Raw genomic sequence first — 15,670 nt, 5'->3', positions numbered from 1 at the left:
CTTGTAAAAAAAATAAAACAGAAACTCTATTAAATGTTTCAAGCAACGAAAGAAGACTAAAAATTTTAAAATCTTATGTAACACAAGAATCAATGCAGTCTGACAAATATGAGATAATTCCCCTTAACCCAAGAAAGAACAACAGAATAAATCTTAAAAGTTGACTCTTCCTCTAGTTAAGACAGAAGAAAGATAGTAAATTCTACAGCAAAGTGATAAAGCCATGTTTTCAGTATTACTATTTTGAAGTATCAGGATCTCTACTGTTGCTTGTATATATTATTCATGAAGAGGGTATGAAAGGTAATGAATATGACAGAAAAGAGCTCAAGAAGGAAAAAAATTACTCCCCCCTAGTTAAATTAGAGAATATATATCCAAAGATTAGCTAAACCAATTCTCCATTTTTTTGTTCCCAACAGCTAAAGAACTTAAGAAGTCTAGTTAAGTCTCAGATGCATGTTAACCAGAAAATAAGGATCCGAATAATACAAATGTTGGCCTAAAACAAAAAGTTTAGAATACAGTTGAATAAATATCTTAATTTACATAAAACTGAAACCTAATATCAAAATATTAAACAATTATTACTTTTTGACCAAGACATAAAATATGTTAGTTTTTGTTTAAATATTAGATCATGCAAATATAAGTTTCCAGTCATTGCAAAAGCATAATTTCAATGTTGACTTTTATACTGAGTTTTCAGTTTCCTTCTTTCATAAGCTTCAGAAAGTCGTTCATAATTAGACAAGTTAATTGGTCTGATAGCACATTATCTATGTACGTATTTCAATACCTGAGTTTCTTCTGCGATCATAAATTCTTTACAAAATGTTTTACATATTCCTTTTTTTTTTTTTTTTTTTTTTTTTTTTTTTTGAGAAAAGGTTTTGCTTTGTAGTTCTGGCTAGCTTTGAACACACTATGTAATGCAGGCTGGCCTCAAATTCAAAGGAAACCCCCCTCCCCCATCTCAACTTTCCAAGTGCTGGAATTATAGGCATTCACCACCACACACAGCTCTAAATTTTTTTTTATAGAGGAACTAAGATATCTTATGTACAAGTTCCCTAAGATGAATGTGATCATTATGTATATCTACACTATACTAATAAACAATTTTAAAAGGTTTTAAATGGTTACAAAATTATATTTCAAGTACTAGTTACATAAAAAGTCTTAGGAATCTTTAACTCTGATTGTCCAACGTTTTAAACCCAAATCCTTGAAAAAACTCTTTATTCCAATTCACATTTATTAACATTTTAATTTTTCTTGTGGGATTCCCAAAAGCATTCATTTTTACTATTGCTAAATGTAAACTAACATTGCAGCAATGTAAACAAATATACTTAGAAATATATGTGCATGAACACCTCCATCAAAAAAAAAAAAAACAAATCTCCAATCAATAACTTTCAATCTTTAAACCTTCCAAAGAGCAAACAAAACCCAAAGCAAATTGAAGGAAACCATTTATAAAGAGCAGACCAAAAGTGAAAAAAAATTTAAACAAAAAAAAAAAAATCAGTAGGAACAAAAGCTGGCCTTTTGAAATTTTCAACAAAACTGAGAAACCTTTATTTAGAATGGGCAAGCAAATAAGAAAGACTTGCTAATGTCAAGAACAAAAACTGTTATGTTTTTTTTTTTTGTAGTTCTGTATTACGTGTACCCTTACACCGCTTTGTTTTGTTTTGTGTTTTTCTCTTTTTCCTCTTAAATAAAATTTTAAAAAAAATTTTCTGCAGCCAGTGGGGGGGGGGGGGGAGAACAAAAAGGAGACTCCCTATTGAACGTATTGAAATTTAGATATTAAGGGATTTCTTTGAATTGTGTATCAACCAATTAGATAAATGAAATGGACAAATTCTTAGAGAAAGACTACTAAAACTTAACTAATACAGAAAATATAAATAGATTTTGAATAGGTTTGAAACAAAAATAAGAAATCTTCCCACAAAGCAAAGCCTGGCGTCACACAGCTTCACTGATAAAGTTCTAAACAACATTTAAAGAAGAATTATTCTCAATATTTCACAAACTCTCCTAGAAAAATAGAAGGAAATTCTTCCCAAATCCTTCTTGGTCAGTAAAAACCAAGATGCCACAAGAAAACTATTATATACTTTATTAATGAAAACACAAAACTTCTAAACAAACTACCAGTAAAATGAATCCCCAGCACCATCTAAAAAGAGATACGCACTATCAAATGAGATTTGTAGCAGGAATAAATAATGCAAGGTTGGCTTAATATCTGAAAAACCAATTATACTACACAAGACTAATAGAATAAACACATTAATTGTCTCAACAGACTCAAAAATATTAGTCAAAACCCCACACCTATCCATGATTGAAAAAAAAACTAAGAAATGAGAAATTGATAGAATTTCTTAAACCTGATAAAAAGGTATCTGTGAAAAAAAGTTTAATGACAAAAATCTAAGTACTATCTCCTTAAGGAGGCTCAAGAACAGAGTGTATACTCTTACCATTTTATTCAATATTGAAGAGGAAGTCCCAGTCAGAAAGACATTAAAAAAGACATTAATATTGGAAAAGAAGAAGCAAAACTATGTGTATATACAGATATGATTTTGTTTAATAGAAAACCCTAAGAAATCTGATTTAAAAGAAAAACTATTAGAATGAATTCACAAAGTTGCAAGAAATACAATTAATATGCCAATGTCAATTATATTTCTATACCTTATCAATGAACAATTTAAAAATGAAATTTTAAAAATTCCACATACAAATAAAAATTAACAAATAAATATTACCACAAAATTACAAAATATTGTTTAAAAGTAAAGATGTACATAGATGGAAATACATTCTGTTCCTGAGTCAAAAAACTTAATATTGCTAAGACGACAATACTTTCAGAATTGTCCTATAGATCCCAACACATGCCTTTCAGAATCCCAGGCAGCCTTCTGAAAGAAACTGATAACCTTATTCTACAATTTGTGAATATAAACGGCCCAGAATAGGAAAAAACAATTTGCTGAAAGTATGACAGAGTTGAAAAACTTAAATTTTACAATCTCAGCACTTACTACAAAGATATAACAAAATGTTAAAATATACTACTATACAGAAGAAACATTATAAATTTAAAATATAACAAACATAGCTGGGGGGTGATGCACACCTATAATCCAAGCATTCTGGGGAAATGAGGCAGAAAGATTACAAGTTCAAGCCAAAAGTGGGTAATTTAGGATTTAGTGATCCTAGCTTAAAATTTTAAAAATATGTTCACAAGATAAAAAAATACTACTAATCTCTGTTAGTTTGCACTTTCATTGTTTCATTATTTTTTCATACCTAAATCTTGTAACCTAAGCAACTACTTCTAAGATAACAATATGCAATATATTAATTAAAGTTAATTTTATACTTTTTTGAAATTGTTTCATTTCTATTCTTTTTGTTTTGCTTTTTTAAAATAAATTTTTAAAATAATTTTAATTAATAAATTGAATAAATAAATAAAGTGGAGAGAGTTCAGTGTAAAGGCCCTGGGAATGACCCCATGAGTACCATGTGCGCACGCACATACACACACACACACACACACACACACACACACACACAAATTACATATATATACATATATGTATATATATATATGCAGGGGCTAAAGCAAGATTGCAAAAACACAAATTCAAACATAAATTCAGTCTTTTAAGAATGAATCAAATATATCATATGGACTGATTTGAATAAACTATAAAAAAGATGATATATAGGATGACTGCATAAATTATTAAATATTTACTAAATAACTGCTTTTAAAAATATTATGTATAAAAATGTTACTATGTGAAGAATATATGTGTATTCAAAAAGAGAGACTATCATCCAATCTCATCTCCTAAGATATTCATACGGAAGTATTAATAGGTGAATCATATAGTTCCTATAGTTTTTCAGCAATCCTGTGAAGTAGAGTAGGGAAGTACTAACATAAAAATATACAGGAAATGAAATTGTCCTTATGAACACATTTACAATAACTAATTTTAAAAAGAAAAGATGAAATAGAATAGTCCCTGCACTAATACCTAACATAGCTAAACGCATTACAGAATTTTTTTCATTTACCTACTGTATAAAACTTCATTGGGAAATTTCAAAAAAGAATATTTAAGTCAAACATATGTGAAACCCAGTAACTCATTTATAAATTCTCTAGACTAGATGATAAAAAACATCTGTTAAACATTAATAGTCTGTAATTCTTTCACTCATTTATTTAATACCATGATAATTGGTATTATTTTGTGATAGCTTCAGAATAAGTCATAAATAAAAATTAAAAAGCATGATTTAACAAAAAGCAGATAAAATACTAACAATTAGAAGAAAACTATTTCCTAAAGCAGTAGTTCTCAAATATTAATACCCTTAATCTGTTGTGATGACTTACTCTATGAAGGACCTCAAAGAGCTTCTGTTTATGAGTCAACATTTATATACATTAATATTTGCCATTAGAAATTAAAAATAAGACATTTAAAAATATTTTTCATTCCATTTAAAATTACAGTAAGCCCATTATATTTGAGAAATATTTTTGTGAAAATATTTTCAAAAGAAATTTGTGAAAATTACACTGTTTGTAGGTTACTATGCATCAATCTTACCATTGGGGTTATTTCTAGATCTATCTCAATTAATGTTTTCTTTCTCATTATGGAATATATGCCATATATCTATTTTTACATGCCAGATCTATAAAAAGCATTTTTGTTGAAAAGGGAAAGTAAGATAATTTTATTCTTTCATTTCATATACACATTTCATTCATTCAAACTAACACTTTTTAAAGATTTTCCAATATGATGCCACAATTTTATCTTCTGTTTTAAATATTTTATATTGTTTGTCCTTAACTAACATAAGTAAATGCAAGAATATAAAAATAATATAATCTATAAACTGAATAATGTAATCTTAGAACTCTACAGTGACTACTTAAAATTCATTTCTCAACATTCATCTCTAAAGTGAAAAAACTCATGCCATTTATGAATACAGTACAGAAATAGAGCTGAGAATAATAAGAAATTTTCCTATTCCATTAAAAATAAAACTATATTTCAGTTTCATTTCTGTTCATTTGTAATGTTCCTATATTAAATAGAGGTTTTTAAAAGCCAATAATAACACTGACAGTGTATTCCCACTGTAAATAAAAGACAATGCGTATTATCATGAAATATAAGAACAATTTTTTCTAATGCTTAAAATTTTTATGACATCAGTTGATTTTGTAATTAACATTAATAAAAAAGTATCTCATTATTTCAACTTTCAATCAGACCCCTATTATTACAAGAAAGAAACAATTTTTTTAAACTTACTGTTTTAGTTCCATGCTTCAGTGTTATCTCATGTGAGTCAGGAATCTTTTGGACAGGATTCTGAAACAGGGAAAGTCCATGATATAAATGACTAAAATAGTGTATTTGAGTTAAACTATATAAATACAGTTTTTAAAAATTATATCATCAGCTTTTTAACACAATGCTTAAACAGCAAAATAAAAGTGCAAAGATATCTCTTGTCTGCCCTTCTGTGTGAAACACAATTTATCTTTTTGGTTGATAATAACTTGATTTTAATTTTTAAAGAGAAATATTTAAGAGAGCATTTGGGTGCACAAGATGCCCTTGTTTCAATCTATGCTATCACCAAAAAAAAAAAAAGAAAGAAAGAAAGAAAGAAAAGAGAACAAGAAAAAGAAAAGAAAACCCTAAGAAATTCTAGGATGTATACAATGTTTCCCTATGGTTAACAGAAATCTTTAACTTAATCTAAAAATAAACAAGTAGCTGCTAATCATGTAATTCTTAAAGGAGAAATAGGATTTTTCTTTCTTTTGAGTCACTGATTATGGAACTCTAAACAGAACATTAGAGGGCTGGGAATAGAGCTAAGTGGTAGACAGAGCAAGTCTGGGTTTGATTCCAGCACTGCAAAGAAAAAACACAAAACAAACCCGTCCCAAAAAGAATATCATAAGTGCCTGCCTGGCAGGTATGAGGTCATGAATTCGATCCCTAGTACCCAGAAAAAAAAAAAGAGAGAGAGAGAGAGAGAAAGAATATCAAATATATTTGCTTTATTTTGTTTTGCTTTGTCTTCTTTTAAGACTGGGTCTTGCTATACGGTTCAGGGTGGCTTTGGACCCACTTTGTAGCCTAGGCTTCATCTCAAACTTGCAATGATCCACCTGCCTCAGTCTCCCAAGTGCAGGGATTACAGGAGTGTGCCTCCAAAAATGTATGGAAATAAAGGAAAACGATTATCTGTATTTGAAGGGGCAGGAATTGAACTCAGGGCCTTGTGCTTGCCAGGAAGGTGCTGTTCTGCTGTATCCCTGTCACTTCCATATGTTTCTTTAAATGTACATCAAAGTGAACAAACCTCAGAACATTTGGAAGTAATTTTCAAAAACCTGTATTACAAAAATCAAAGAGAATTAAACATACAAAGGAAAGAACAGATTAAATAATCATTACTAATCACATCTGGCATTTAAAAGCACTCTAACGATTATGATTGCCAACAAGTTTAAAATGAATATTTTATATAAAACATTGTTCCTCTGGCAAAAAATATTGAAATAGAACCATAATTTACATTAAAATCTGGTAACACATTATGATAGTACAGTATTTTATTTTTGTCTCACTATGCCTAGAGAAAACCTCACAAAGATAATCATAAACTGAAAGAAATTAAACTACAAGGGTGCAGGAGGCCACAGCAGCTCCTCCCCTACTGCCTTTTGGTGGCGCAGAAGCCCAGAGAAATTCCAGGTGAACAGCAGGGAGGAAAGGATCTGCTCTCAAAGCCTCTCCACCACTGCAATCCAGGTAAACCACACTGGAAGGCCCCTTGCTACTGCCAGGACTCAAGTGAACTACTCGGGAAGGTCCAGAGACTAGATGGAACACCACCTACAGAAGGGTCCCAACAAGGGTGCCACGGACAGACAGGTGAGACTAGCAGCATGAAAAGAACAATATGAGAGCCTCTCCTCATGAGTCAGTGCCATTCGCAGACTGCAGAGGGAGAGACCCAGGCCTCACAAGGAGGTGATCCCCCTCCTGGAAATCACATCATTTTTACTGTGTTCTTGGGTTGAGTTTTATTCTCTTTTGTTTTGTTTGATTATGTTAAATCTGATGGCATGAGCAGCTATTTAAAAGATAGCAAGACATACTATGGTAGCCATACTGGACTTACTATTAGCTTATATTGAAGTCCTTTATTGCATTCATTCATTGTCTTATTTTTATTGATTCTACTCTATTCTGTCCTGTTCAATTTTTACTATGTTCAAAGGTATCTGCAGCTATTTTGAAGACAACAAAAGGCATTATGGTAATTATTACTGATTTTGTAAGATTTTGAAGTCCTGTATCACTCATACTAGTTTATTTTGATTTTTTTTGTTTTATTTTCCTTGTATCCCCTTTAAAATTAAAAAAAAAAAAAAAAAAAAAAAAGAACAATGTTAACCAACAGGTAACGTGAGTTTCCACAGGACCTGCAACTCGGGAAGAACCCCAGGATGCTGTAACTGGCCCTTTTCTCTCAATTTATGTTATACTCTTATTTTTTCATGGTTTTTTATTTTCTCTTACTTTCTCTGCCTTTTCTCTTTTATTCCTTCTCCTCCTCCTCCTTCTCCTCTTCCTCTTTCTTCTTCTTCTTGTTTCTATCTCAGTCCACCAAAATGGCTGGGAAGAACTCCAGTCACAGAAAACTAATCCCATCCCCCAAATCCAGAAAATAAATTTAGATAATTCTTCAAATAACTCTGCTTTCTTTCTTTTGTATTCCCTTCTCTAGTTTCCCAAACCTGGTGCTATCATCCTTTGTTCTCCAGCCTTGCTTCTACTTCCTTTCCAGGTTGTCTTGTTTTGCTTCGTTTTGCTTTTTGCCATTATTGAGACAGTGTCTTGCTAAGCAGTTCAGGCTGATCTTGAGCTTTGAGCCCAGGCGGGTCTTGAACTGGCAACGATGCTGGATTCTCCTGCCTCAGCCTCCTGAGTGCTGGGATTACAAGAATGCGCCACCACGGCCAGCTCCAGGTATCTTTGTTTTATCCACCTTCAATTTCCCCCAACACAGTGTAAAACCACTCTATCAAGGGAATACATTTTCATATATTATAGAACTGATCATAAATTAGGAGTTTATAATTATAGTCTCTGCTCCGAAGAGTAGTAGAAAATCAATCATTACCACCATTTATCAGTTTCTAAATTCTACTTGAGGCTACTGTTACCACTAACTTTACTGCTTTAGCTAGGATGTCATATCTGTTGTAAACAGTGGTTTTCCCTTCTGTAACAATACTGGGAAGTTCTGGAGTAATAACCTCATCACAAACCTACACAAAAGACTGAAGACTGAGCTAAACAGGTATCAACATTCTACCCTTAATTAACTGGGAAGACAGAGTCTTATCACAGACAAACCAAAAATCTCCTATACACAGAAGACAACTCTGAAGAACAGACTTTCCCTGAATACTATTGACATAGCAACCAACTACAAAAATTCAAAGTTCATCAAAGGAAACAAAACAAAATTTTTTTTCAAATAGAAAGTGACAAAATGAAGAAACAAAATGCAATCTCAGACTCCCAAACCACTCAGAACAAGTTCAGAAGACATCACACACCTAAAGTCTCTGAAATAATAGCAACCAAAAAAAAAAAAAAATCTACGAGGAAATCAGATGAGAAATAATCCCTAAGGTTAAAAAAAAAAAGTCAACATTTATTAAGAAAATTCACAGCAAATCTAGAATAGAAATAGATTTTTAAAAATACATGATGATAGGAAGAGGATAGAAACCATGATTCATAGAGGAAAAAAACAATGTATGAAATGGATTCAAACAGATATCCAAGGGTAGTGATTGATTGTCAACTTGAGACATTTAGAAGCTTAACTAAATCAGCTTAGCAATTCTACACTCTATAGTATAGAAGGCCCATTCTAGGGTGGCTATCACCTGGATGGTATAGATGGTATAAAAGAGGAGGAGGAAAAACCAACAAGGTTCCATTCTTTACAGGAGCTCTAGTCTTTGCCTTTGGTTTGGACATGGTCTCCTAGTTTCCATCACAAACTCTTCAGCTTCTGCCTTTGATTCTTCAGTCTTCTGGCTAAGACTCTTCGGCCTCCTATCACAGACCCATTGGTTTCCTAGTGTGGACTCCTATAGGATACTGCAGTGAACTCTAGACCTTGGACTGAATCCTTCAGCCTATAGTACGCAGACACCCTCTGCACACTTCCTCATCTGACTATAGCTGACCACTGTCAGCCAATCTGTAACTTCTTATACTTTTGTGTATCTTGTGTTATGTCTGTTCCTTTAAGAAAAACTGTGACTAATATACCAGGAAATTAAAAATTCCATTGAAAGCTGGCAAAATCACTTAAACGAAACTGAAGACAGACTTTAAGACCCTGAAGACAGGATCAGGGCTAGTGATTATGAAAAGAAAGATCTCTTAAAAGTAACAAAAAAGCAGGAAATAATTCAATAGCTGCAAGGTAATGCAAAGAAAAATAATATAAGAATCATTGCTGTAAAAAAGCAGAGTTAACACGAATGACATTAAAAAACTGTTTATACAAATAATGACAGAAAATTTCACAAGCACAGAAAAACAATCTGACTTACAAATAAGTGAGGTATATAGAAATACAATTAGCCAATACCAAAATAAATATATACCCAGACATATAATAATCAAGATTCCAGAAATTTAGCACAAAAACAGAATATTAAAAGCTATCTGAGAAAAGAAACATCACCTATAAAGGGAAGGCCATCAGAATCATGGCAGACTTCTAAACACAAACCCTCAAGTCAAGAAGAGCTTAGAGTGAAGTATTTCAGATACTGAAAGTAATCAGCTTCCAACTCAGAATGATGTATCCCACAAAACTATCTTTCAAAATTAATGGAGAAGATATTCCCATAACAAAGAACAAATTAAAAAATTCATGACCACTAAACTAACACAAGAGAGAGTACTGAAAGGTATTCTAGGGGGCTGGGGATTTAGCTCAGTGGCATAAGCGCCTGCCTTGCAAGCAGGCAGTCGTGAGTTCGATCCCCGGTACCGATAAAAAGGAAAAAGACAAAAAACAAAACAAAACAAGATATTCTAGACAGAGACAAAAATGACCATATTCCAAGAACAACCACAGAAAGAAACCACAAGCAAGACAAACAATTAAACAGAGAGGAAAAGGAAAGAACCAACAGCAGGAAAATATCATGACAAACACAAGCTAATACATATCACTTATAACTATCAATGTAAATGGCTTCAATTCACCAATTAAAAGAAACAGACTGGCAGAGTGGATCAAGAAACAAGATTCAACAATATACTATACAGTAGAAACACATTTCATTTAAAAGGCAATTTACAGACTAAAAGTCAAAGGATGGAAAACAATATCCCATGCAATGGAATCCAGAAAGAAGCAGGTATAGCTATTCTGTTCACAGATGAAGTGAAATTCAAACTAAGAACCATCAAAAGAGAGAACATATTTTTTAGGGGAAAAGTTCAAGAGGAAGAGATAATATACATGCACCAAATACAAAAGAACACAACAATATTAAACAAATACTAATACATGTGAAAAATCAAACAACAAAATAATTACATATTTTTAGGGGAAAAATTCACGAGGCAAAGATAACAATCATAAATATACACACACCAAATACAAAACAACACAACAATATAAGACAAATAGCAATACTCGTGAATCAAAGAGTAAGTTCTGGGGCTGGGGATTTAGCTCAGCTGCATAAGCGCCTGCCTTGCAAGCAGGCAGTCATCAGTTCGATCCCAGGTACCGATAAAAAGGAAAAAAGACCAAAAAAAAAAAAAAAAGAGTAAGTTCTTTGAAATAAAATTGATAAACCCCTACCCAACCTTATCAAAAAAAGAAAACAAAAAACTCAAATTCATTAATAAGCAATGAAAAGGGTGAAATCACTACTGCCCCTGTAGAAATTCATAAGCTCATCAATGCCCACCTTGAAAATCTTTACTCAAAGACATTGGAAACATAGAAAAAATGGACAGATTCCTAGAAATACATAAACTACCATAGCTGAATCAAATGATATAAAAATTCCGAATAACACAGTATCACCTAATAAAACTGAAAACATAATCAAAATCTAATCAACAAACAAAAAGTCCAGGTCCTGACTGATTTACAGCTGAATTCTACAAGAAATTTAGAGATTTAACACCAATCTTCTGCAAACCCCGTAATGAAATTGAAGGGGAAGCAATTCTCCCTAACTCATTCTTAAAGGCAAGTATTACCCTGATACCAAAACCAGAGAAAGACCCAATGTTGTAGTCAGGGGTTGTGCAGAGAACAATTAGAATCAGGACACAGAGTTCTTAATATTGTTTTACGATGGTCACTCAGAGTTAACACAAGTTACTGCAAGAAATCTATCTGCAACACCAAACATAGAATATTTACTGAAGGGCCTAAATCCCACAGTAATGTCCCACATGAGTCCAGATGAAAACCCAGAGCTCATGATAATACCTCCAACAAGTCCAACTGGAGGTCCAGACCCCAGAAGTTGGACTCACGCCAGTCTCTTTTATGGATCCATGCCGGGAATGTCCTAAGGTCAGCAGTGCAATCCAGAAAGTCTATGCCAGCGGGGTGAAGGAGCTGTGCTGGTAGGTTGAGGATTCTACGCTGGAGCCGAGAAGTCACACTCACAACAAAGACCAGGGCTGCCCTGAAAGCACCACAGCCATCCTCAGCGACACAGAAGCCCCTCCAATGGCAAGCACAGTGAGTACATGCCAGGAGTCAATGTGACGAGTTCATCCTGGAAACCAAGCACCACATGTCTTCCTCTCCAGAGCCAGGAAGCAATGCTCAATATGAGGACCAGAGTTTCTCCAGGAGAACTAACAGCTGAAACAGCAACTCACAGGAGAACCCATAATGTCTCAACATCTCAGTGCCATAGCTTTTCCTTCTCCATGTCTCTATGTTGGCAACTTTCTTCAGGTGCAGCATCTACGCTCAGTGCCCTGCTGATATAATCCAGCTGGCGTTAACTACCAGTTTTTAATCCATAATAGTCCACCCCTGATCAACTTAATAACCACACGCATTTTTTTAAACTATAGTCCTTAGTAGTAGATTTGTAAAAGTTAACATATCTTGTTCTATCTAGATTTACATTAATACAACAATTACATACATATGATTGTTTTACACTTAATTCCTGCACCAAAAGCAAAACATTTAAAGGGTGACCAAGGTTTAACATTAAAACACAAATTAACCTGTTAACAAACATATAGAAACATTAAAATCACACAAAAAGAACAATTGCAACCATAGTCCTTACTTTTCATTAACTTCATGGCATGGCAAGACTAAAATACAAGGATCTCCTGCAATTTAAATGTACTCTTGATTTTTCCATTGTCCTGTTCTTCTAAACAAGCATGTTTTCTGTTTTATCTTTGCAACCCACAGTTTCAATGGAGCTGCCTTCTTGGCCAAGTGTTTTAAATTATTGTACTGGCTCTTTGCTCTAAATTTTTAACATAGATCTGGTCAAAAGCTCTCTGAAGTAACTGTGCTACCATCTCAACAGTAGACTGCATTGAAATATTTCTGCCAACAGGTAATATTCTCTAAATACAAGCAAAATGAAGACCAAGCTTCAGCTAAAGCACAATATACAACCTGGACTCCAGCAGAAGTAGCAGTCCTTCTCAACAGAAGCCTCCTAAGCTTTATCTTAATTGGCAGCATTTCTATCTGTACTCTGAATGTCCAAGTTTAGATCTAGTCTCTAAAATAGTTTACAGCATATAGGGGCTGTCTCTTTTGGCTGTCTCTCAAAAACTGTCCAAATTAATTGCCAAGGCTCTTAAGCCATATGGTCAGGCATTATAACAATAATGACCCCATTCTCAATACCAATTTCTGGCCCTGGTCTTTACCATCAGCTTTCTATTAGCCTTTTGGTCTCCTGAGCTCTAACCAGAATCTCCTGTATAGAACAGCCTAAGCTGTTCCAGCTCTATGCATCCAGGCAACATGTCCAAACCTTTTAAAACTCTGCTCACAAGCCATTTTCAAAACCTCTTAAAAAATATGGTCAGGTATAGTCACAGCAACGACCCCACTCTCGGTACCAAATTCTGTTTTAGTTATTTTTTATTTGTCACTGAGACAAAATACCTGATACCCAAAGTTGGGAAAGGAAAGGTTTATTTCTTATACTTTTTGGAGGTTTTAGTCCATACTCAGTTGGCTCCAAGGCAGGGTAGCATGGTGGGGCTGCAGTTCTTGGCAGCTGCATACAGCAAGACAGAAACCAGCAAGAGAGAGAGACACACCTTCTTCTTGCCATTACCTTGTATGCTGGCTCCACCCCTATGTGGGTGTAGCACTGACACCATCAATCCAAGTGCTGGACAATGAACCAATCACAAATGCCTAATGCAAATACATGAGGCCTGGGGACCACTGACATAAAACCCAATCAAAACACAGAACCACAGGTCAATCTTTCTAATGAACATCGATGCAAAAATCCTCAATAAAATACTAGCAAACAGAATAAAGTAAATCATCAAAACGATTATATACATCATGACCCAGATGTATACAATCATTCAAAAATACAGAGATGGTTCAACATACAGAAACCAATAAATGTAATATGCCGTATCAATAGACCCAAAGACAAAAATCACAGGACATCTCAAAAGATGGAGAAAAACTTTTTGATAAAGTTCAACACTCACTTATGATTTTTTAAAAAACCCTACAGAAAATTGGAATAGACAGTCTTTATCTCAATCTGATAAAAACCATCTATGACAAACCAACAGCCAACATCACACTAAATGGATAAAAATTGAAAGCTTTCACTCTAAAATAAAGAACAAGACAAAGATGTCCATTATCACCACTTCTTTTCAAAATAGTTATGAAAACATTAGTTAGCGTAATTAAAGATCAGAGAAAAATGAAAGTAATAAAGATAGGAAAGGAAAAGTTAAATTATCATTATTCTCAGAAGACATGATACTCTATATAGAAGATCCACCAAAAAACTGCTAGCATTAATAACCAAATTCAGGAGCACAGCTGGATACAAAGTCAACACTCAAAAATCAATAACATTCCTGTACACAAACAACATATGCAACTGAGGGAAAAATTAGGGAAACTACACCCTTCACAATAGCATCCCAAAAAATGAAATACTTAGGAATCAATCTAACAAAAGAAATAAAATATCTATACATTGAAAATTACAGCACTCTGAAAAAAAAGATCAAAGAGGATATCAGAAAATGGAAAGAAATTCCTTACCCATAGATAGGAAAAATCAACATTGTGAAAATGGCCATTCTTCCAACACTGTTATACAGATTAAATGCAATCCCAATCAAAATACCATCACCATGCTCACAGATCTAGAGAAAACATTCCTAAAATTCATTTGGAAACATAAGTGACCTAAAATAGCAAAGGCAATCCTGGGCAACAAAGGTAAGGGAGGAGGCATCACAATCTCTAACTTGAAATTATACTATAAAGCTACTGTGATAAAATCAGCATGGTATTGACAAAAAAAAAAAAAAAAGGACCTAAAGATCGCTGGAAAAGATTAGAAGATGCAGACACAACACACAAATTCACTGGAAGCAGGACAGCCTCTTTAATAAATGGTGCTGGAAAACCTAAAATTGGCTTTCCACATGCTGAAGACTAATACTAGACACATGTCTATCACCATGCACTAAACTAAAGTCAAAATAGATCAAAGATCTAAATAGTAAAATGGAAACACTGATTGGAAGGGGAAAGTAAGTAGAAATCTGGAAGACAGAGATGTAGGCAAAGTTCATGAACAAAAACCAAAATGCATGGGAAGTACTTCAGAGAATCAATGATGGATCTCATCTTATTAAAGTTTCTGTACATCAAAAAAACTCACCAAAAAGTGAAAAGAAAACCTACTAATTGGGAAAAATATTTAGCCAAGTGTCCCTCAGGCGAAAGACTTCTATCTAGAACATATAAAAAAATTGGAAAATATTAGACCCCAAATTCAAAGACTCAATCCAAAAATGGGCATCTGATTAATACCCACTTCTCAGATGAATACAAATGGCAAGTAAATATATGCAAAACATGATCAACATCATTGATCACACAAGAAATGCAAAATAAAACAACACTGAGATTCCATTTCATCCCAGAAAGAATGGCCATCATCAAGAAATCAACCAATAACAAATGCTAGAGGCGCTGTGGGGAAAAAGGAACCCTTCTCCACTGTTGTTTGGAGGGTAGACTGTTGCAACCATTGTGGAAAACAGTCTGAATATTCCTCAAAAAACTAAAATTAGAAGTCCCATTAGACACAGCTACTTCCCTTCTGGGTATTTTCCCAGAAGAATTAAAAATATCATACCACAATGTCCACCCATGTTTACAGCAGCACAATACGTAACAGCTAAATCTTGGAAACAATCCAAATACCTATCAACTGAGGAATGGATAAAACAGAGGT

At 33.5% G+C, this 15,670-nt stretch overlaps 1 protein-coding gene across 4 annotated transcripts in view; it reads right to left on the bottom strand.

Moving 5' to 3' along the window:
- Nucleotides 1-15,670, bottom strand: part of Wdr70 (WD repeat domain 70) — a 305,121-nt gene that overhangs the window by 244,066 nt on the left and 45,385 nt on the right. For all 4 annotated transcript variants that reach the window (XM_013152887.3, XM_063258091.1, XM_063258094.1 and 1 more), the window contains one exon: nucleotides 5,385-5,444. In XM_013152887.3, the coding sequence (XP_013008341.1) occupies nucleotides 5,385-5,444 (60 nt within the window). The remainder of the gene's footprint in view (nucleotides 1-5,384; nucleotides 5,445-15,670) is intronic.

This window comes from Cavia porcellus, unplaced genomic scaffold (assembly GCF_034190915.1).
Source record: "Cavia porcellus strain 051 isolate PalLab524CR breed Dunkin Hartley unplaced genomic scaffold, mCavPor4.1 scaffold_11, whole genome shotgun sequence".
In the NCBI taxonomy this organism is placed as follows: Eukaryota; Metazoa; Chordata; class Mammalia; order Rodentia; family Caviidae; genus Cavia; species Cavia porcellus.
This window is presented reverse-complemented; position numbering and strand designations above follow the sequence as displayed.